At 37.7% G+C, this 23,623-nt stretch overlaps 1 protein-coding gene across 3 annotated transcripts in view; it reads left to right on the forward strand.

Moving 5' to 3' along the window:
- Positions 1 to 23,623, forward strand: part of ERLEC1 (endoplasmic reticulum lectin 1) — a 32,983-nt gene that overhangs the window by 3,924 nt on the left and 5,436 nt on the right. For 2 of the 3 annotated variants that reach the window (XM_025405772.1, XM_025405773.1), the window contains exons 2-11: positions 4,123 to 4,227; positions 5,710 to 5,790; positions 7,284 to 7,361; positions 7,498 to 7,561; positions 8,510 to 8,544; positions 10,879 to 11,102; positions 11,195 to 11,324; positions 17,801 to 17,962; positions 18,719 to 18,778; positions 23,069 to 23,193. In XM_025405772.1, coding sequence (XP_025261557.1) covers positions 4,123 to 4,227; positions 5,710 to 5,790; positions 7,284 to 7,361; positions 7,498 to 7,561; positions 8,510 to 8,544; positions 10,879 to 11,102; positions 11,195 to 11,324; positions 17,801 to 17,962; positions 18,719 to 18,778; positions 23,069 to 23,193 — 1,064 coding nt within the window. The remainder of the gene's footprint in view (positions 1 to 4,122; positions 4,228 to 5,709; positions 5,791 to 7,283; positions 7,362 to 7,497; positions 7,562 to 8,509; positions 8,545 to 10,878; positions 11,103 to 11,194; positions 11,325 to 17,800; positions 17,963 to 18,718; positions 18,779 to 23,068; positions 23,194 to 23,623) is intronic. The other variant, XM_025405774.1, reaches the window with a different exon arrangement.

The following is a 23,623-nucleotide window of genomic DNA, read 5'->3' on the forward strand; positions in this document are numbered from 1 at the left end:
ATATTAACTAGTTAATAATTATGATATTCTTTGCTTATTGATGTTTAGCATTGTTTTGTTTTTGTGTATATATTTTCCTTCTGAAGTATCACCTCTGTCATTATGTTCAATTATTCATCACTTTATAGAGTTCATAGATTTCACCAAATTAAACCACGAATCAGTCTAATTTTCTGTCTACTTCTGTTGTGGATGTAGAATATATTTTACTTAGATTTTCCCAAGCACTACTCTTTGACCAACTCCATGGTTTATAGCATGTTTATAGCGTTGACAGGTTCTATTGACAGGTGTATTTTATAGCCTCTACCATTATAGAAGTTCTCTCATCCTGTAACCATCTTAATTCCTCCAGACCCTCGTCAAACATTAGGAATTCCTCTCATGCCAAGATATTTTTAAAGTTCCTTAACTTTTAAAGTACCCCAGCTCCTCTGATTAGTTTCATTATATTAAAGTTTGACTTTATATCAAATCTCTAATAAAATTTGACTTTATGTCAAATCGCTGATTTCCTCTTCCACTGAGAATACCTTGTTATATAAAAAAAGTTTTTTATACTATCTAATTCTGTACATTCTGAGTTTATTATATTTTGTTTTCTTAAAGTAAGAACCTGTTTTACAAAATCAGAATCCTGATTTTATTAGATCAAAATTTTTAGAAAAATCACAAAAGATTAACTTTTTCTCCGTAATTGCTGTTACCAAAAAGTAAAGTTTGCTAAAAATATGTTTTGTGGTCCCAATAAGTGACTCAATATTTCAGCAAAGAGTTTTCAGATAGAATTGCTATTTGGCCTATTTTATTGGGAAAGCAGCCTTTCCTAAACTAATGAAAGACAATTATTTGCATCAAGAATTGTCTTCCCTTTTTTGCTGTGGTTCCAAACAAGCATTTTCTTTTTACATGGTAAGCATTTTGGAGACCATTTTGAAAGGAATTACAAATGTTATGTCTTATAGCAAATCGTTGGCACAATTGAATGTTTCTAAGAAATTCTTTGTAAGTTTAGCTTTGCAACTCTTACTTTCAAATCTCTTTGATTCCCTCATCATCTATAATGCTCTTTTTTTTTTTTTTCTTTTTTTAAAGAGAGACGGGGTCTCACTAAGTTGCCCAGACTGGACTCAAACTCTTGGCCTCAAGCAATTCTCCCGCCTCAGCCTCCTGAGTAGCTGAGACACACCTGACTTACAGTGGCCTTTTAAACAAGTGTCCTTGGCCACAATTCAAGTCTACATAGTAATCTAGAAAACATTTGTAAAAGCTCATTCAAATATGTTAAAATATTTAAGAGCTTACAGAATGTGGAGCCAATCTGTTTGAATTCTCTGGCCTCTGCTACCTCTAGGTTTTTTAACCTTGGACAAATTGTTTAAGCCCTGGACCTTAGTATATGTTTCTGTAAAAATGAGTGTAATGCTTGTTTTGAGGATTAATGAGTTAATGAATGTAAAACACTTAAAACAGTACTGTCCTAGAACTAATACAGCTAGTACTTACTGCTTTGTTTTGTTTTGTTGTCTTGCGGAAAATGCTGTAATTTGCATTTGTGTTTAGGATTACATTGGTGCCAAGTAGTGCTGGTTTTATTATAGGTAAGAGTTGTTAGGCCAGGGCAGTGGCTCATGCCTGTAATACGAACACCCTGGGAGACACAGGCTGCCAGATGGCTTGAGCCTAGGAGTTTGAGACCTACCTGGGCAACAGGACAAAACCCCATCTCTACAGAAAAATTGCCGGGGCATGGTGGCACGTACCTGTAGTCCCAGCTACTAGGGAGGCTGAGATGGGAGGATCGCCTGAGTCCAGGAGGTCAGGCTACAGTGAGCTTTGATCATGCCACTGCACTCAGCCTAGGTTAGTGAGAGACCCTGTCTCAAAAAAAAAAAAAAAAAGTTATTATTAAATTGAGAATAGAACAAAAGTCCTTAATAAGAAGAGGTTCTCCTTGCCAGGAATAGCTAAATAGTACCATAGTTGCACAGTACCATAAGAGGAAAGTGAAGAGATAATTGAATTATCTTAGAACACGTATCATAAAACACAAACATTTCTGCCTTAGTAAAACAAGTATCACATTTTCTATCAGAGAGCAGAGATTTGTTTTTACTAAAATAATATCAGTTGTATTAATGGAAGTGTTTATTTGAATTCTGTTGATTCATACTAACCAATGTGAATTTGTTTGGTTTCATATTGTAAAAAGCTTTAAGGGGCCGGGCGCGGTGGCTCAAGCCTGTAATCCCAGCACTTTGGGAGGCCGAGATGGGCGGATCACGAGGTCAGGAGATCGAGACCATCCTGGCGAACACAGTGAAACCCCGTCTCTACTAAGAAATACAAAAAATAGCCGGGCGAGATGGCGGGCGCCTGTAGTCCCAGCTACTCGGGAGGCTGAGGCCGGAGAATGGCATGAACCCGGGAGGCGGAGCTTGCAGTGAGCTGAGATCCGGCCACTGCACTCCAGCCTGGGCTACAGAGCGAGACTCCGTCTCAAAAAAAAAAAAAAAAAAAAAAAAAAAAGCTTTAAGGATAATTTTGTCAATATATGCCAGAAGTCGGCAAACTACAGCCGTGGTGCTGTCCCACCATGTATTTCTATAAATAAGGTTCTATTAGTACATCATCATCCCTATTTGTTTACCTACTGTTTGTGTACTTTGGTTGCTAGAGTGGCAGAGGCGCAACAGAGACCATATGGCTCACAAACCCTAAAATATTTACTCTCTGGCCCTTTACAAAAGTTTGCTGACCCCTGATATATACTAAGAAAAAGTTAAGTCGCCCAGGTGCGGTGGCTCACGCCTGTAATCCCAACACTTTGCGAGGCCAAGGCGGGCGGATCACCAGGTCGGGGTCGAGACCATCCTGGCTAACACAGTGAAACCCCGTCTCTACTAAAAATAGAAAAAATCAGCTGGGCATGGTGGTGGGTGCCTGTAGTCCCAGCTACTTGGGAGGGTGAGGCAGGGGAATGGTGTGAACCCGGGGGATGGAGCTTGCAGTGAGCCAAGATTGTGCCGCTGCACTCCAGCCTGGGAGACAGAGCAAGACTCCACCTCAAAAAATTAAAATAATAATAATAATAATAATAATAAAGTCAAGTCAACACAGATGATTGTAGTAATTTGCTTTTAAAAGGAATTTATTTGTGGATAAATTCATACATTCTCCAAATATGAAAAATACTGTATTACATTACTTTCATGTCCCATGCAACAGAACTGAGAGTACTATATATTTGTAAAGTGCTGTGGATTCATATATAGATGGTAATTGCTAGTAGCAGTAATAAGTGTTCAGTGATGGTGTATCTATGAACATTCATTGCCACCTCTTAGTGCCTTTTTTTCTTTTCTTTTCCTTTTTTTTTGTTTTGTTTTGTTTTGTTTTGTAACAGGGTCTTGCCACGTTGCTCAGGCTGATCTTGAACTCCTGGGCTAAAGCAGTCCTCCCACCTCAACCTCCCAAGTATAATCACTATTTTAGCTTCAATCTATTGCATTCCTCCTTTTTTTCTTTATACTCCAAACATTATTTTGTTCATTTATTTTCCTATTATGACACCAGAATAAAGCTTATTACCTTCATTTTGTAATTAATAAGTATGTTGATGAAGCCACAAAAAAGAATGAAAGCATGTCCTTTGCAACAACATGGATGCAGCTTGGAGGTCATTATCTTAAGTGAATTAAGACAGAAACTGAAAACCAAATACCGTATATTTTCATTTATAAGTAAAGGCTAAGCGTTGAATACACACTCAAAGACAAGAACAATAAACACCGGAGATTCCAAAAGACGGGAGAGAGGAAAGGGTGACAAACTACTTACCAAGTACTAGGGTACTATGTTCAATACTTGGGCGACAGGAATATTAGAAGCTCAGACTTCATCATCATGCAATATATCCATGTAACAGACCTGCACATGTACCCTCCTGAATCTAAAATTTTTATTAATGTATGTAGCATATTTTCCCTCCCTTTAAAATAATCATATGTTGAATGTTAAATTAGTTTAAAGAATCTTTTTTTCCAGCTAGGACTGAAGTTATTCAATGTGATACAATTTCACAGAGAAGAACGTAATGTATATTTTTTGTTCTATTTGCAGCCCACAACTGGAGTTTTGTATAAAGAAGATAATTATGTCATCATGACAACTGCACATAAAGAAAAATATAAATGCATACTTCCCCTTGTGACAAGTGGGGATGAGGTAAGTTTTTATAGATCTATCGATAATCCTGTCACCAAAAATATTTATGTAAAACATTGTAACTACATACTTTGAAGTAAAATTGAATAACAGATTTCTCAATAAGACTGTTTTAGCATAAAAGTATTAATCGATTTTAATATTCCTGAATTCTTTGATTTTGCAGTTTATCTTGGAAAAATTAGCAACCAAATTTTTTTTTTTTTTTTTTTTTTGAGACGAAGTCTTATTCTGTCGCCAGACTGGAGGGCAGTGGCATGATCTTGACTCACTGCAACCTCCGCCTCCCAGGTTCAAGCAGTTCTCCTGCCTCAGCCTCCCGAGTAGCTGGGATTACAGGTGCACGCCACCACGCCCTGCTAATTTCTGTATTTTTAGTAGAGACAGGGTTTCACCATGTTGGCCAGGATGGTCTGGATCTCTTGACCTCGTGATCCACCCATCTCAGCCTCCCAAAGTGCTGGGATTACAGACGTGAGACACCATGCCCAGCTGCAACCAATTTTTAATGGTTTGAATAAAAATCTAACTCCACACTTGCTTTCTTTGTAGACATTAGAGTTTTAAAGCAAGATATAATTTTTAAATGTATATGTGACTTTCAAAATAAAGAATTGTTTATAAGTAAGTCTGTAGGTACCCCATGCTTTCTCATTACCTTAGCTCATGCCCTTATCTTCCTCCTAAAATGCCCTAACTGCCTCTTATCCATCCTTCAAGGCAATGACTTCTTTCAAGATGAAACAGGAGAGGCAGCATGGTAAAATGGAAAGGACACCAGCCTAGGAGCCAGGAGGCTGAGGTATAGGCTATAGCTAGCTGTGGAACCTTGAACAAATTTGAAACTCACTTCCTCCACCCAATAAATTTATTAAGCCAATTCAATAATATTTTCATGATCTGGAAAACAGAAATATTAAACTCAGTGCTTTATTGGGTTTTGTTCAGATTTGAAATCTAAGACCACTATTTTAAGTCTCCTTGAGACACACACACACACACACACACACACACGGCATTCAAATCTGAAATGTAAAAATACATAGAAAACTGAAAAGTACCTTAAAACTTTCCAATATATTCTGTAAGATTCAACTCTTCTAAGGCTTTCATATCTAAGAATTTGTTTGGGTAAAAGCATTTAAAAATTCTGAAATAAGTTTATAAGAATTGTTCAGGAAACTGATACTTAAAAACCTTTTTTTCCTTCCATTCTTGCCTTGTGAAAAACAAAAATACATTTTAAAAGACCTTTTTTTAAAGAAAGAATGAACTCTATGAAAGATTATTTTATGGCTCCATATTTTGTACTTCAGTTCATTTGAAAGCAGTGGCATACCTTAGGATGTTGTTAAACATTTTGACTTTTTTTCTCTTTTATTTCTAAGCATTTGTGATTTGAGTAATGAGTTAATACCTGAACAGCAAAGTTGGGTGAAATTCTAGAAAGACTGTAAGTATTAAACTCCAATTCTTTCTTAGGAAGAAGAAAAGGATTATAAAGGCCCTAATCCAAGAGAACTTTTGGAACCACTATTTAAACAAAGCAGTTGTTCCTACAGAGTATGTATTTTATGTTTACTTGATGACTAGAAAATGATTACCAACAGCCAACAGACCTTTGAAAATACCGTTTCTTCTTTATTATGGTGTATCAGGTTTTTTTAAACTATTGTTATAGGTTTAGGGTTACACGTGCAGGATTGTTACATAGGTAAACTGCATGTCACAGGAGTTTGGTGTACAGATTATTTAGTCACCTAGGTAATGAGTATAGTACCTGATGGGTTGCTTTTTTTTGTTTTTGTTTTTGTTTTTATCCTCTCCCTTCTCCCATTCTCTAACTTCAAGAAGGCCCCAAGTCTGTTATTCCCCTCTTTGTGTCCGTGTGTTCTCATTTTTTAGCTCTCACTTATAAATGAGTATTTGGTTCTCTGTTCCTGTTGTATCAGATGTTAAGTTAGGTATAAATCTGAGTTCTTTTTGTTTTTTTGCTTTTTTCTTTTTGAGAAAAGGTCTCATTCTGTCACCCAGGCTGGAGTATAGTGGCATGATCACGACTAGCTGCAGCCCCAACCTCCCATGCTCAAGCTGTTCTCCCACCTCAGACTCCCCAGTAGCTGAGCACCACCATGCCCTGCTAATTTTTGTGTTCTTTTGTAGAGACGAGGTTTTTCACAGTGTTGCCCAGACTAGTCTCAAACTCCTGAACTCAAGCCATCCACCCACCTCAGCCTTTCAAAGTGCTAGAATTACAGGCATGAGCCACTGTGTCTGGCTAGTTGTTTCTTAATAACATCTTACTCATTTCAATTCCTGTCTAGTGTATGCAGCAGATACCAAATAATACCAATAACAAATCATACCATTTACCAAGCTGTTTTGAATGTTTTTCAGTTGAAACTAAAGTTTTCTGCCTTTTTTTTTTTTTTTTTTTTTTTAATGAGAAAGAGTCTAGCTCTGTCACCCATGCAGCCCATGCTGGAGTGTAGTGGCACGATCTCAGCTCACCACAGCCTCTGCCTCCCAAGTTCAAGTGATTCTGCCTCAGCCTCCCAGTAGCTAGGATTACATGCACGCGCTACTACACCCTGCTAATTTTTTTGTGTTTTTTAGTAGAGATGGGGTTTTGCCATGTTCGCCAGGCTGGTCTCGAACTCCTGGCCTCAGGTGATCCGCCCACCTTGGCCTCCCAAAGTGCTGGGATTACAGGCGTGAGCCACTACACCCGGCCAAAAGTATATAAGAGAATTTTAATTTAAAATGCTAATTTTTATTTTTTAAGCTATGTAGAAAATTATCCCTAAGCCAGGTAATTATTACAGACCCCAAGTGTATTCTAGACCTATTTACTTCACAGAATTCTCACACAGAGCTAGTGAAAATAATGAATAGACTTCAGAAATTTCACATTTTTCTGAGGCATAATTGTAAGTGTCATTTAATGAAAGCTTACTCCGAAATCTTAGGGGAAATCTCAGCTGCTTCAAATATCAAAAAGTAATTCAGCTGAGTTATGTGGCTTTTGTATATTGAAACATATCCGTCTTTCTTAGATTGAGTCTTATTGGACTTACGAAGTATGTCACGGAAAACACATTCGGCAGTACCATGAAGAGAAAGAAACTGGTCAGGTGTGTTTTTCTTCAAAATATTATGAAACATTATAAGATGAGAACTTGAATAATGAGATTGATAGTTTTAAAGTTGTATCCTTAAAAATGTCTTTGCAAAATACTTAGTATATTTTTATTTTACTTTTCAATATAGAAAATAAATATTCACGAGTACTACCTTGGGAATATGTTGGCCAAGAACCTTCTATTTGAAAAAGGTTGGTGTCTACCCAGTGATTTGACAGTAATGCTGGAATTTGGTTTAAAATATATGTTCAAATTGGAATTTAAGAGATTTTTTTTTTGGACAGTCTGTGAATTTTAAAATACTGAAATAGGTTTCTGAGCTGTCCCTTGCAAAACTTTTGAAGAAGTCTTTGTTTTCACCCTTTTTTTTTTTTTTTTTTGAGACAGAGTCTCTCTTTGTCACCCAGACTGGAGTGCAGTGGCATGAACATAGCTCATTGCAGCCTCGACCTCCTGGGCTCAAGTGATCTTCCTGCCTTAGCCTCCCAAGTAGCTAGGACCACGGGCACATGCCACCATGCCCACTAATTTTTGTATTTGTTGTAGAGATGGAATCTCGCCATGTTTCCCAGGCTGGTCTCAAACTCCTGGCTCAGGCGATCCACCCACCCCAGCCTCCCCAAGTACTGGGATTGTATGCATGAGCAGGAGTCACCATGCACAGCCTAAAAGCTTTACTAAAATAAGTAAGAAAAAAACATGTTTATCAAAGCAGAAAATAGTGAAAACAATGTCAGGTGCATGTTAGTGTTATATTTATATAGTGTTAGTCTTCTGCTTGGTTTAAGCAAAGTTATTATATGTAGAAATAGATGTATCTCTCAAATGGTGATATATGTTTATTCTATATTCAGATTGGTCAACTAATTTAATATTAAATTTTTCACTGAGATAAAAATACTTCAAAAGAAAGTTGTTGTGGCCAGTTTTCTGCCTGAAATAGAGTATTTCCTAGGTAAAGATTAAATATGACTGTCCTTTCATACAAAACCATTTCAAGGAAACTAGCTTTAAAGTAAAATCGTATGTGCTTTAGACCTTCTTTAGAAGGAAGTTTAAGGTTACAAAGGTGGTTGAAAACTTAGTCATTTGTATCACATATGCCACTGCTCATTCTTTACACTTACTTTATTCCACAGAACGAGAAGCAGAAGAAAAGGAAAAATCAAATGAGGCAAGTGACAGATGTTGCTTTTTTTACTCTTAACACTTAGTGAGGTATGAATTTATATAACCTAACTGACAGAATATAGCTTTGTGTTCTTATTCTTCATCTGTCAAATACCTCAAAGGATTGGGTCAAAGAACCTTTGCAGTATATTTGTTTTTTCTGAGAAAAGTTACACTGTGGTCTTTCTATTTACTCTTAAGATTATACAAAAATAAATCTGTCACTGATGTGTCTGGGAAAGATTCTGTTATAGCATTATATCACTTCTGTGCTTAGCAGTGGTTCCCTCTATGTAACACTTGAAACTGTTAAGAGGTTTTTGCATTTTTTTCTCTTGTTTGATCCCCCTCTCCTGTGGGCAAAACGGGTAAACTATAATATAAATAACAAACTACCAAACTGCAAGCATCTTAAAAGCAGGGACTGTCTTTTATCTGTTTACCCCACAGTACCAAGCAGAGTGTTAGACATATTGTAGGCACTTCATAAATGTTAATTGAAAGAATGGATAAATGATGTCTGTAACATAGGGTTGTTTAAAAAGAGTAATTCCTCAGGAAACCTAATCACAATTTTTAAATCCCAAAAATGTTTATAGAGTTTTTTAAAAAATAACTTATTAATAGAGGATATTTCCATAAATGGCTTAATACCATACTGAGACTTTTTTTAGAAGTAAAGTAAAATGGCAAAGGCCTTGAAAATTACTTAAAAGTGATGCCTATAACTTAAAAGGGTAGCTTTGGAGAGACTTGATAAGCTAAGCATAGACACACATAGCATTGCTGTTTTAAAAGATTTTAATTTTACAGACTACCTTTGAGATTAAAATAGTTATTTACTGTGACTCTGGAAGACAGCAAAAGATGGAATTCAAAGTGTAAAATGATAAAGGAAGAGGAAGAAAATGGTAAGGGAAGAAAACTATTTTTTGAGCCCCAGTTTATAAGCTAGACACTGCCAGACATGTAACAAAAGCTAATGTTTAATTCTTCCAAAAACCTTTTAATATACAGTCATGAATCGCTTAACAGTGGAGGTGCATTATGAGAATTATGTGGTTAGGTGATTTTATTATTATCGTGCGAGCATAATAGAGTGTACTTACACAGACCTACATGGTATGTATATTTTTATTTATGTTTTTTTCCCCATGGAAAACCAAGTTCTCATTACCATTACTGAATAGCAGTTATTTCCGCTACCGCAATGCAAATATCAAATGCAATATATCAGATTTCTGTATATGCTCCATTATAATCTTATGGGGCCACTGTCTTATATAAGGTCCATTGTTGACCAAAACGTCATTATGCAGTGCACGACTGTATATTATTATTCTACTTTTACAAATGACAAAAACTGAAATTTATTCAAAGTCATAAATCTAGTAAATTTAAAGCTTGGATTTGAACCCAGGATTTTCTAATTTTAGACACTGGCTTAAAAATCACATACATATAAGGAAATCTCAAAACCTTTTTTCCTGAAAACATTTATTTATTGCTGGTTTTGGACATAGTGCTGACAGGGTACTAAAGGGATAGAAGATGAGATCCCTGCCTCCAAAGAGCTTGCTTGGAGATACTATAAACAGTGACTTTTTTTAAAGTTCTTACAGTAGATTTTTCTTGTGTTTATGTAGAGAAAAGTATGGGAGCTAACTTGTTAGTGATCCTTGTCTTCTCAGGTTCTATCCTTTATTCCTTCATTCCATGAAAATTTTTTAATTTGTCTTTTGCTGGCCTTAAGTAGATTTATATAGGAGTTTACATGCTGGCTAGTATTGCTGTTAATATGAAAAACGGGGAAGAAGAGTAAGCAGATTGATGAACCAGTCAGCACTGTATTTAAACTTCTGTTTTAGAATACAGTGTTTTACTATACAACCCTATTTTTTGGCAAATCAGCCTTCAGACCTGTCGAATCTAAACTGTAACATTCACCAAGAGTTTAGAGAAGAAAGCTCTGAGCAGCCCAGTATAGTAAGTTTCTATATTTTATCTTAGTCTCTTTCTTTAGAACTGTTGAGAATAATTCATATTAATCATTATTTTGTGGCCCTTTATATAAATGTACTTTTACTTAACATGTTAATTTTGGCACCAAATAATCTTTTTGCTGTATTAAACTAGCTCTGAAAATACATATTTGCTCAAATAAAAACTTATGAATCAAAATATTATTAGAGGGAGAACTTAAAATATAGAAATATTACCTTTCAGTTAATAAGTAAAATGTATAGTTTTCTTCCTTTCAGAATAATAAGTTCCTCTCCCATCCTTAGTCCCATTTCCATGTCTAATTAAAAGTCTGTCTTATACTCTTTTTTTTAAGATTCCCACTAAAAATATCGAAGGTCAGATGACACCATACTATCCTGTGGGAATGGGAAATGGTACACCTTGTAGTTTGAAACAGAACCGGCCCAGATCAAGTACTGTGATGTACATATGTCATCCTGAATCTAAGCATGAAATTCTTTCAGTAGCTGAAGTTACAACTTGTGAATATGAAGTTGTCATTTTGACACCACTCTTGTGCAGTCATCCTAAATATAGGTAGGATGTGCATTTAATATTTTAAACATAAAATGCACACATGCTTTAAAGTGTTCTGTGCATAGCTTTAATGCTTTGTTCCTACTGAATAGGTTCAGAGCATCTCCTGTGAATGACATATTTTGTCAATCACTGCCAGGATCGCCATTTAAGCCCCTCACCCTGAGGCAGTTGGAGCAGCAGGAAGAAATACTAAGGGTGCCTTTTAGGAGAAATAAAGAGGTATGAGAATTGTCTAATGATAGCTTTTCAGTGCTTCATTTTTAAAATTTCACAGCATATGTCAATATTTTAATGATTTCTGTAGTATAATAGTAGTAATTTGTTTTACTGGCCCAACCTTTTGAATTTCATTTTTCATTGATTTTAATCCTTTTCCTTATTCTAGTACTACTCAAGCTATTTTAATATTCTCTTATATTCATAATTTTGTATTTTAAAGTTTGACATCCTACTCATTATAATTTAATTTTTAGGTATTTGTCCCAGCTAACTCTCTTGAAAAAATAGACTAAAACTCGATCTGTATCTCCTAATACATTATTAATTCTTCAGCTCATTGCTGCCCTTTTAACCACTTCTGTGCACTGCCTCCCCAGTTTAATATACTGTCTTCCATTTTCATCTGCCTACTGGGCATAGCCATAAACATTTTTAATAATCTCACACTCATCATTTTTTTCTCTTTCATGCTGACCCTTTTCTTGCCTTCTCCTGTGTTCTACCCAATTGACCAATTAGAAACCTAAGTCATTTTTCTTACCTGTATCTCTTCATTTATCTCTAACTCTAATCATTCACTAAAAGGCATCAGTGTTATCTTCTAAAGGCTTTTCAAATCCATCCTGTCATTAGTTCAGGACCTCATTATTTCCTGGAACCAGAAACTTGTCTCTTAACACATCCCCTTTCTAATTCTTCCCACACAGCTGATAAAATGCTGTTTCTGAAATCACCCTTTGATTATGTGTTTAATCTCTTGGTAGTTAACACATAATACATTTCAGGATAGAATCATCACTCATGTAATACAAACCCCTTTGTGGTCTGACTTCAGCCTCATCTTTCATCACCATTCCCTTTATCCCAGCTGTTTTGAACCACTTAGAGTTTCTTAAAAGTACCACGGAGTTCTGCTTTGTCACCCAGTCTGGAGTGCAGTGGTGTGATCTAGGCTTACTGCAGTCTCCGCCTCCCGAGTTCAAGTGATTCTCCTGCCTCTGCCTCCCAAAGTGCTGAGATCACAAGCATGTGCCACCACACCCAGCCCTCCTTGACTTTCAGCATACTGTTTTCTTCTCTTGCATTGTCTCCTCCCACCCCTTCTGCTCATGAACTTCTACTTATGCTTGAAGATGTGATTCCAATGTTACTTCCTTTAGAAATGAGCCAAAACTTCCAGTGGATTAACCCAGAAAGAGATAACTACTTCCTCTTCTGTGGTCTTGTATTTCATTCAGTCCTCCATCATAGCACTTACATGGCTAAGACTGGTTGTTTTACCTATGGGTGTTACATTAAACCAGAAGGCAGAGGAAACTAATACTTGGCTGCAAGGCTTGTTTCTTCCCTTCCTCTTGAGTACTTTTGCAAAAGTATTACTGGACTCTCTGTGGATGTTGTGACCAACACTGTCATTCTGATGGGAGGAAAAGGTGATTAATTCCACAGTTTAATTTGAAATGCTATTTTAAAAGATTTGGGCTAGAATTTTCTTCTGGTCTTCCCTTTGATAGTAAAGTATACTGGCACATACTTAAAAGTTAGCTCAATCAAAATGCTTCATAAATCCCAGCTTTCATTACTCTTCGAGGAAAAAATGCCAGTTTACTTCTCTTTAAATAATGTGTTTAGTCTGGGCTTGGTGGCTCATGCCTATAATCCCAATACTTTGGGAGGCTGAGGCAGGAGGATCGCTTGAAGCCAGGAGTTGAAGACCAAACTAGGCAACTAAAACCCTGTCTACAAAAAATTTTAAAAAATCAGCCAGTGATATAAAAGTCGTGATAGCATATAGCTGTAGTCCCAGCTATTCAGCAGGCTGAAGTGGGAGGATCACTTGAGCCCAGGAATTCAAGGTTGCACTCAACCTGGGTAAAAAGGGTAAGACCCTATCTCAAAATTAATTAATTAATGTGTTTAATCTGCCAGTCGAGAAAAATTGAATTTTTTTAACCTACAGATGATAATGCTTTAAAAATATTTAGCAGAGGCCAGGCACATGGCCCACGCCTGTAATCCCAGCACTTTGGGAGGCTGAGGCAGGCAGATCACTTGAGGTCAGGAGTTCAAGACTAGCCTGGCCAACATGGAACCCCATCTCTACTAAAAATACAAAAAAATTAGCCAGGCACGGTAATGCATACCTGCAGTCCCAGCTACTTGGGAGGATGAGGCACAAGAATTACTCAAACCTGAGCAGCGGAGGTCACAGTGAGCCGAGATTGCACCACTGCACTCCAGCCTGGGTGACAAAGCAAGACTCCACCTCAACAAAAAAATAAAATAAAATAAAATAAAATAAAAATACTCAGCATTTTTTTTAATTTCTAATTTTTGTGGTACATAGCAGGTATATATATTTATGGAGTACATGAGATATTTTACATATACTCTTTTGTTGTTGTTGTTGTTGTTTTTGAGACAGAGTCTCACTCTTTCCCCTAAGCTGGAGTGCTGTGGTGAAGTCTTGGCTCACTGTGGCACAATCTTGGCTCACTGTAACCTTCATATCCAGGGTTCAAGTGCTTCTTGTGCCTTGGCCTCCTGAGTAGCTGGGACTCTAGGCATGTGCCACCTTGCCCAGCTAATTCTTATTTTGTTTTAGTAGAGACGGGGTTGTGCCATGTTGCCCAGGTGGGTCTCAAACTCCTGGCCTCAAGTGATCTGCTTACCTCAGCCTTCCACAGTGCTGGGATTTCAGGCATGAGCCACCACGTGTGGCCGGGTATGTGAGATACTTTGATACAGATATGCAATGCATAATAATCACATCTTGGAGAATGAGGTATCCATCCCCCCAAGCATTTGTCCTTTGTGTTACAAACAATCCAATTATACTCTTTTAGTATTATTGACTATAGTCACCCTGTTGTTCTATCAAGTGGTAGGTCTTATTCATTCTAAGGGTTTTTTTTGTACCCATTAACCATCCCCACCTCCTCCACAACCTCCCACTACCTTTCCCAGCCTATGGTAACCATCCTTCTACTCTCTATCTCCATGGATTCAATTGTTTTGATTTTTAGATCCCATAAATAAGTGAGAACATGGGATGTTTTTCTCTGCCTGGCTTATTTAACTTAACATAATGATCTCCAATTCCATCCATGTTGTTGCAAATGACAGGATCTAATTTTTTTTTTTTTTTTTGGAGATGGAGTCTAACTGTTTTGCCCAGGCTGGAGTGCAGTGGTGCCATCTCCGCTCACTCCAACCTCTAACTGCCGGGTTCAAGTGATTCTCCTGCCTCAGCCTCCTAAGTAGCTGGGATTACAGGCGCCTACCACCGTGCCCAGCTAATTTTTGTATTTTCAGTAGAGACGGGGTTTCACCATGTTGAGCAAGCTGATCTCGAACTCCTGACCTCAGATGATCTGCCCACCTCAGCGTCCCAAAGTGCTGGGATTATAGGCGTGAGCTACCACACCCAGCAACAGGATCTTATTTTTATTTATGGCTGCATAGTACTCCATTGTATATATGTACCCCTTTTTTAAATAATTTTTTTAATAGAGAAAGGGTCTCGCTGTGTTGCCCAAGCTGGTTTCATACTTCTGAGCTCAAGCACTCCTCCTGCCTTGTCCTCCCAAAGCGCTAGGATTACAGGTGTGAACCACTGCACCTGGGCAACCCTACATTTTCTTTATCCATTCATCTGTTGATGGACACTTAGGTTGTTTCCAAATGTTGGCTGTTGTGAACAGTGCTGCAACAAACATGGAAGTGCAGATACCTCTTCAGTATACTGATTTCCTTTCTTTTGGATATAGACCCAGCAGTGGGATTGCTGGATCTTACAATAACTCTATGTTTAGTTTTTTGAGAAAGCTCCAAACTGTTCTCTATAGTGTTTGTACTACTTTACATTCCCACCAACAGTGTACAAGGGTTCCCTTTCTCCACATCCTTGCTAGCATTTCTTATTGCCTGTCTTTTGGATAAAAGCCATTTTAACTGGAGTCAGATGACATCTCATTGTAGTTTTGATTTGCTTTTCTCTGATGATCAATGATGTTGATACTTAGTATCTTTAGGGTACATGTGCCATATGAAAATCTTAGTTGATACTGTGAGTAGTTACTTAAAACTGATCATCTTTATTTGAGAATCACTTTTCTATAAATCTGTTACACATAACTTTTCTTTTGAAAATGTGTATTTGGCGTATGGTTTGCCTCTTAAGTGTGAGGTCAGCGTTTACCATACAGATAAAGAATTTTTTTCTTTTATAAACAAAAATACAAATCTGGCTATCAGAGTTTTGGTTTGATGTTCTGCCTATTATATTAATTGAGAGATTACTGGACTATTAGCAGTCCATTTAATGAATTTTCTACTCTATTATATAAACTACCATCCTATTTTTATTAGAATAATTTTCCTTAAAAATGAAAATGGATGTTCTGTACAGAAGTAGTAATAAAAGGTCATGCTTCTATTCTTGCTACCTCTTCCCCTTATCTCAGCTTCTGGTTTCACTATGCAGCATTATTGTTTTTCTTCATTAACCTTAACAGAGGGTTCGTGTAACCCCAGGTTATTAGTTTAGTCTGTTAGACCCTTACTCCTTTGGAGTAATGGCTATATTTGCTTGATTTTTAATACTGAGCACCTAAAATAATGCCAAAATATAGTAGGCTCTGAATGTGGAAAAAGGTATACAATAAAGTTCAAAGACCTTTCAAAAAATAAGACAACATCTTGACAGTCCTTGTTTTTCCTAATATTGGGAGGAAGAGAGAATAAGTTCATTGCTTTCTGGAGTAACTGTCCACTGACTCCTACAAGCTGAAATAGAAGCAAAAGAACCATAGTTGGTTAACGGTAACTACAGCAAGTGAAAAAGGAGACATAGTATCCACCATATATTTATTGGGAACCCATGTACTATCTAAATTTTTATAAATTATTCATTTATAATTGGTGCACTCACTTTTTAAATTCTGGTCTAGATTCATTTCCTTGCCAGTCAATACCCATTTAACCACCAGATCCTAATGTATTAACCTCTTTAATAATAGCTATCCTTTTCTCTACATCCAACCCTGTCACTCCCTTACTTTAGATTCTCTTCATCTCTCACCTGGGTTACTATAACTCCTAACTTGACTCTCTCCCTCTAAATTTGTCCCTACTATTCCTTCTTCCTTGCCACTGCTGAAGTAATACTTAAAAATATCATCACAGCACATCTTTGCCTAAATCCTATAAAATAATGTCCAAATATCTCAGCATTTACTTTTCTACCATATATACTAAAAAATATCATCACAGCACATCTTTGCCTGAATCCTATAAAATAATGTCCAAATCTCTCAGCATTTACTTTTCTACCATATAGCACCTGCTTATCTCTTTAGTTTTAAATATCACACCCCCACATCTTTGGTTTTACCTCTTCCTCAAGTCTATATGCATATATACACACATAGTCACAGAACACACAGATAAACACATAAATCACAAATTATTATTCATGTTTCAAGAATTGATTGAGGGTTTTTCTCTTTGTGAAGTCTTCATACTTCAGTTCTTAGTCAAAGCCTATTTGAGCCACCTCTTCCTCTCTGAGTCTCCTGTTCTCTGCACCCTTATTGCCTTTTTTTTTTCTTTGAAACACAGTCTCGCTCTGTCACTCAAGCTGGAGTGTAGTGGTGTGAACTCAGCTCACTGCAACCTCCACCTCCCAGGTTCAAGAGATTCTCATGCCTCAGCTTCCCAAGTAGCTGGGATTACAGGCATGCTGCTGTTATATTTTAATAATTGTAACTAATATGCATATTTATTCGAACCCAGCTCTCTTTACCCTGTTTGTTATTCTTTATTTACCCTTAGTGACCACATTTTCCAAAACCAGTGTAGGGACACAGAGCTTAGCAAGTAGAGCAAAGTACTTATTAAGAAAAATGAAACAAGGTTGGGTGCGGTGGCTCATGCCTATAATCCCAGCACTTTGGGAGGCCAAGGTGGGCAGATCACCTGAGATCAGGATGAAACGAGCCTGACCAACATGGTGAAACCCCATCTGTACTGGAAAAAAAAAAAAAATGCCAGGTGTGGTGGCAGGCTCCTGTAATCCTAGCTACTTGGGAGGCTGAGGCAGGAGAATTGCTTGAACCCAGGAAGCAGAGGTTGCAGTGAGCTGAGACCGCACAAGTGCACTCCAGCCTGGGCGACAGAGCAAGACTCCATCTCAAAAATAAAGAAAAGAAGAAGAATGAGACAAAATATATGAAATGGAAATTATCCCTTAATGTTTAGGATGGTCCTAACTGATAGATGGAACTAACATTCGTCTAGAGCTCTCCCTATGCTAAGTGCTGCAAAGTCCATTACCTTAAAATGTATTAAAATCAAGTGGACAATTTATTTTTCAAATTTTCTGCAGTTTAAAAATAATAACTTAAGCCATAACTGGAAAAAAAAAAATTAAGTGTGGCATGGAAACCCTTAAAGATGTGTGTGTTTAATTTTAGGAAGATTTGCAATCAACAAAAGAAGAGAGATTTCCAGCGATCCACAAGTCCATTGCTATTGGCTCTCAGCCAATCCTCACTGTTGGGACAACCCACATATCCAAATTGACAGATGACCAGCTCATAAAAGAGTTTCTTAGTGGTTCTTACTGCTTTCATGGGGTGAGAAGTAAATCTTCCATTTAAATATTTATTTTACAACTTTACCTGCCAGGTATGGTCATTGGTGCATCAACAGCACTGAAAAGGATTTTTTTCTATAGAGAAATGACAGGATCCTGTCATCCTCAAAGAACATTTTCTTTCTGCAGTCTCATTTCCCCACGTGTCTATAATCTAATCCATAGCTTTTATGTTCTTTATTTCACAAGGTAAAAATTTGACCTTTTCTCTGGCAATCATATGTGATTCTTGTTGATTGCTAGAACGAGCATGTGATTGTATATCCCACATTTTGGTTATGTAGCAATCACATTTCAAACTAGAATTAACATCTCCCTTTAAAAAAAAAAAAATTAGAGACAGGGTGTCACTATGTTACCCAGGCTGATCTCAAACTCCTGGGCTCAAGCAATCATCCTGCCTCAGCCTCCCAAAGTGCTGGGATTACAGGTGTGATCTACTGCACCCAGCCAACATCTCCCTTTACAAAGTTAAAAATTTTGACCCTGACTATTAGCACCAGTGGGAAATACAGTTACTAATGGAATTTTTGTTTTATTGTATTTAAAATTTTACCAAGATAGTGCATATTCTCTGTATTTGTCTTTAATTTCTCAGTAATGTTTTATTTTAATATTCAGCCATACTATTGCTTTTACAGGTTTTAAAAATAACATGTATTTCTATTACTATCATGTGGCATTATTGAGAGAGGCCCAGTGCTTAACTTGATCTAATATGTTTTCTTTTTTTTAGGGTGTTGGTTGGTGGAAATATGAATTCTGCTATGGCAAACATGTACATCAATACCATGAGGTATAGAATAGCATTTATATGTCATTCTACCACTAGATGGTTTAAAGTTTTAAAAATCTATTGTAGAAAAAAGGGGGAATGGTGTAACTTTTAATTATGAGATGATTTTAATATGATTAGTATAATCAAAGTATCTCCAAATTTTGGAAAATAGAACATTTGGCGTTAACCAAATCAGTAACCTTAAAGTGATATTGCTTATTAATTACTTACATGCTTGTATTACTATGAGCCTAGTAGAATAATGAGCTGTTGTGGCTATACCTCTGTAGCTTTGATCAAGAAATTAATCATTCTTATAACTCATCTTTAAATTAAGAAAATGAATTAGCCGGGAGTGGTGCTGCACGCCTGTAATCCTAGCTACTCAGGAGGCTGAGGTGGGAGGATCACTTGAACTTGGGAGGCGGAGGAGGTTGCAGTGAGCCAAGACTGCAACACAGCACTCCAGCCTGGGTGACAGAGTGAGACTCCATCTCAAAAAAATAATTAAGAAAATGAGGCCGGGCACGGTGGCTCACACCTATATTCCCAGCACTTTAGGAGGCCAAGGTGGGCTGATCACCTGAGGTCAGGAGTTCAAGACCAGCCTGGCCAACATGGTAAAACCCCATCTCTACTACTAAAAATACAAAAATTAGCCAGGTGCATGCCTGTAATTCCAGCTACTCGGGAGGCTGAGGCAGGAGAATCACAAACCTGGGAGGCAGAGGTTGCAGTGAGCCGAAATCATGCCACTGCACTCCAGCTTGGGCAACAGAGCGAGACTCTGTCTCAAAAAAGCGAGACTCCTCAAAAAAACAAAAAAGAAAGAAAATAAATGGTAAGATCATACATTATCGCTAGGGTTACAAAAATTGGGTAAATACAGCAAGTTTCTCAGCCAAAAGAATAAGATACCCTGGGCCAGGCATAGTGGCTCATGCCTGTAATCTAAACGCTTTGGGAGGCCAAGGCAGGAGGATCACTTGAGGCCAGGAGTTCAAGACCAGCCTGAGCAAGAGAGCAAAATCCCATCTCTACAAAAAATTTTTAAAATGTTTAAAAAAGAAAATACCATATCATCTAAGTTTAAAATAAGTTTTAAGATTAAACTTTTTGAGTTCTTATTCTTACTTTTGTTTATAGTTTTATAACTCAGCATATTTTCCCATACTTGAGCTAGCCTGCTTAAATTCTGAGGTTCAAGTTCCAATTATGTTATTTGTCCTACTTATACTTTGTTTAGTAAAGTAAGCTGCTAGGTATTGAAGACAAGCTTTAATTAATGAGTATGAACCTAGCTGCTTTAAAAGGCCATTTTTATTATCTAAAAAAGAAAGTAATACCCAAAATAGAAAAGTGTGTATTTGCCCACTCATAATGTTTTGAACTGATCTCAAATTCCAAGATAGATCATACTGGGACAGATTGTCGGTTCACCTTCCACATTTACATCTTCCAAAATGAATGAGACATCCATAGACTAGGATGTGTTGGGTTTGTTTTTTGTTTTGTTTTGTTTTCACTTAAACCTAAGGGGTTTCATTTAGGTATTCTTTCCATTTATTCCTGCTACTTTGCAGATGTTTGTTTTTTTAATAACAGTACAGAAAAAGGGTATCATCAAACTACAACCCTTATAATACCTGATAAGTTTCTTTTTTTTTTTTTTTTTTTTTTTTTGAGACGGAGTCTCGCTCTGTCGCCCAGGCTGGAGTGCAGTGGCCGGATCTCAGCTCACTGCAAGCTCCGCCTCCCGGGTTTACGCCATTCTCCTGCCTCAGCCTCCTGAGTAGCTGGGACTACAGGCGCCCGCCACTTCGCCCGGCTATTTTTTTGTATTTTTTAGTAGAGACGGGGTTTCATCATGTTAGCCAGGATGGTCTCGATCTCCTGACCTTGTGATCCGCCCGTCTCGGCCTCCCAAAGTGCTGGGATTACAGGCTTGAGCCACCGTGCCCAGCCGATAAGTTTCTTAAAGAAATGTATGCCAGAAATTTTAAATGAGAAGTATCTGTCTCCTCTGCCATCATACCACTTCTTAAAAAAGTTTAACTACTGTTAACATTTTCATTGCCCTCCACCAAAAAAAAAAAAAATGCATATGTATAGATGTTGGTATAACTTTTTTATTTATAGAGAAGGGATCATGCACTGTTCTGCCACTTGTTCTTTTCACTTAGTATCTTGGAGATTGCTCCATGTCAGCAACACTCAATTTCACTCTTTTCAGCAGGTACAGAGGATTATGTCTGTACCACAGTGTATTTAACCAGACCTCTGCTAATGGACGTTTAAGTTGTTTCCAGTTTTTGCTGTGATACGTTTTAGTCAACATTTAAAAATAGTTCTGTTGGCCGGGTGCGGTGGCTCAAGCCTGTAATCCCAGCACTTTGGGAGGCCGAGATGGGCGGATCACGAGGTCAGGAGATCGAGACCATCCTGGCTAACACGGTGAAACCCCGTCTCTACTAAGAAATACAAAAAATAGCCGGGCGAGGTGGCGGGCGCCTGTAGTCCCAGCTACTCGGGAGGCTGAGGCCGGAGAATGGCGTGAACCCGGGAGGCGGAGCTTGCAGTGAGCTGAGATCCGGCCACTGCACTCCAGCCTGGGCTACAGAGCGAGACTCCGTCTCAAAAAAAAAAAAAAAAAAAAAATAGTTCTGTTGCTATACTTTTGCAAATATATTCATAAGGGACATTTCTGTCAACAGACTTCCTTGGTCAAAGTATCTGCATACTGGAAAATTGCCTTCCAGAGTTAGACCAGTTTACACTCCCATAAACAATGGCTACATTCCTATACGCTTGCCAACACTAGGTTTTATGAAACTTATTTTAGCCAAGGTTGTATAACCTGGAACTTTCTAGGGAACTGTGTTTGGTATTTAGAGAGATACTAAAAGTAATAGTAACTAGCAAATAGGGTGCTTACTGTATGCCAGGCACTATGTACTTTACACATATTCTTTTAATATTCATAACAACCTTAAGAAGTGGTTGTTATTCCAAGATGAGGAAACAGAAATAAAGGTTCAATAACTTGCCTAAGGTCAAATAGGTAGTAACTGGGGAAACTAGAATTCAGACCCAGGCAGTCTGGCTCCATATCCAACCTCTTAAACACTTCACTTTGTAGCTCTAATTTCTGCCTATCCAGGAACTTATTCTAGTAGCTAAAACCAAATGTTATTAGCTATCTCTTAAATTAGGCACTAAGCTCTACTGGGCATTGGCCCTGCTTGTTTTCTTTGCCACCATAGGGGTTTTTTGTTTTGGTTTGGTTTGGTTTGGTTTGAGATGGAGTTTCCCTCTTATTGCTCAGGCTAGAGTGCAATGGCGCAATCTCGGCTCACTGCAACCTCTGCCTCCCGAGTTCGAGCGATTCTCCTGCCTCAGCCTCCCGAGTAGCTGGGATTATGGGCATGTGCCAGCACGCCCGGCTAATTTTGTATTTTTAGTAGAGTAGCTTCTCCATGTTGGTCAGGCCGATCTTGAACTCCCGACCTCAGGTGATTTCACCCGCCTCAGCCTCCCAATATGCTGGGATTACAGGTGTGAGCCTCCACGCTCAGCCAAGGGTTTTTAATTCTACTAACCAGATATCTGTTAGTGCCCAGCATGGTTGTCTGGCATACATTGTGAAGAAAGAAATCAAAGGAATGCAAGGAGGTAGGAAGGAAAAGGAAGAAGAAAGAAGGAAGGATGTCCATATATAAGACAGTATGTAGTTAGTGTTTAAAAAAATAATAAAAGCAGGATGGGAAAAGGGGTTTCTGGATAGACAATTTCAATAGAGAAATAAGTATGGTACCAAATGAATAGTGAAAGATCAGTATAACATTGCATAGGATGAAGTTAGGCTGCGGTGGAAGAGATAGAGGCCAAAGATTGAATTAAGAATTGCAGTAGTATGTGATAGTATTATCTAGGTATGAGAGATTAAACCCTTGGTTGTGGGGTGAGTTGCTGTCAGTGAAAAAGTAGAGGAAGAGTCTAAAGCTGAAAAATCTCCAGGAAAGAACTGATGGGACTGATCTGTAGAAGAGAAAAGAGATAGAAGGGCCAATAATAACTACATTTAGAGCTAGCCTGACTAGAAATTAGTTACGTTATTCAGAGAAGCAAGGAATAAAGAAGATAATGTACTTAAATTTGCACTCATTGAATTCGACTAATATCATTACACCTAAATATAGATCCACTGTGCAGATAAAGACTAGCCTACAAGAAGGTCAGGTCATCAGCATAAATATCTACTTGATGATATCAAGCATGCATTATCACAAATATTTTTTCCTGTGTTAGGACAAGGACAGTGGGAAAACCTCTGTGGTTGTCGGGACATGGAACCAAGAAGAGCATATTGAATGGGCTAAGAAGAATACTGCTAGAGCTTATCATCTTCAAGATGATGGTACCCAGACAGTCAGGTAAAGATTCACTTTACTTGCCTTTGTAGCTAATTAGTAGAATTTCTAAAACTCAAAATATTGAAAAACAAAAAAATTCAAACATTTAAGTAAAATCCCTGGTTAGTTTTTTTCAAGGGACATCTTTTAGGTTAGTTTTCTTTTCTTGGGGAAGCAACACAGTGTAATAGTTCAGAGCACAGTCCTTGGAGTCACACTACCTGGATTCAAATGCTGGCTCATCACTTCCTACCTTGGAGAAATGACATAATCTTTTTTTCTGTCACTTTTGGTGTCTAATGGTATTTGCCTCTTACAATTATTGTGTCATTTAAGAGGTAATTTATGTAAAGGAGAATAGCATGCAATAAACCTGGGTTGCTGCCTTTAACAATGGGGGTAGTACATTAATGAGAGTGGTGGTGTTGTTAGTAACAATGACTCAATTCTG

This window comes from Theropithecus gelada, chromosome 13, assembly GCF_003255815.1.
Source record: "Theropithecus gelada isolate Dixy chromosome 13, Tgel_1.0, whole genome shotgun sequence".
Classification (NCBI taxonomy): domain Eukaryota; kingdom Metazoa; phylum Chordata; class Mammalia; order Primates; family Cercopithecidae; genus Theropithecus; species Theropithecus gelada.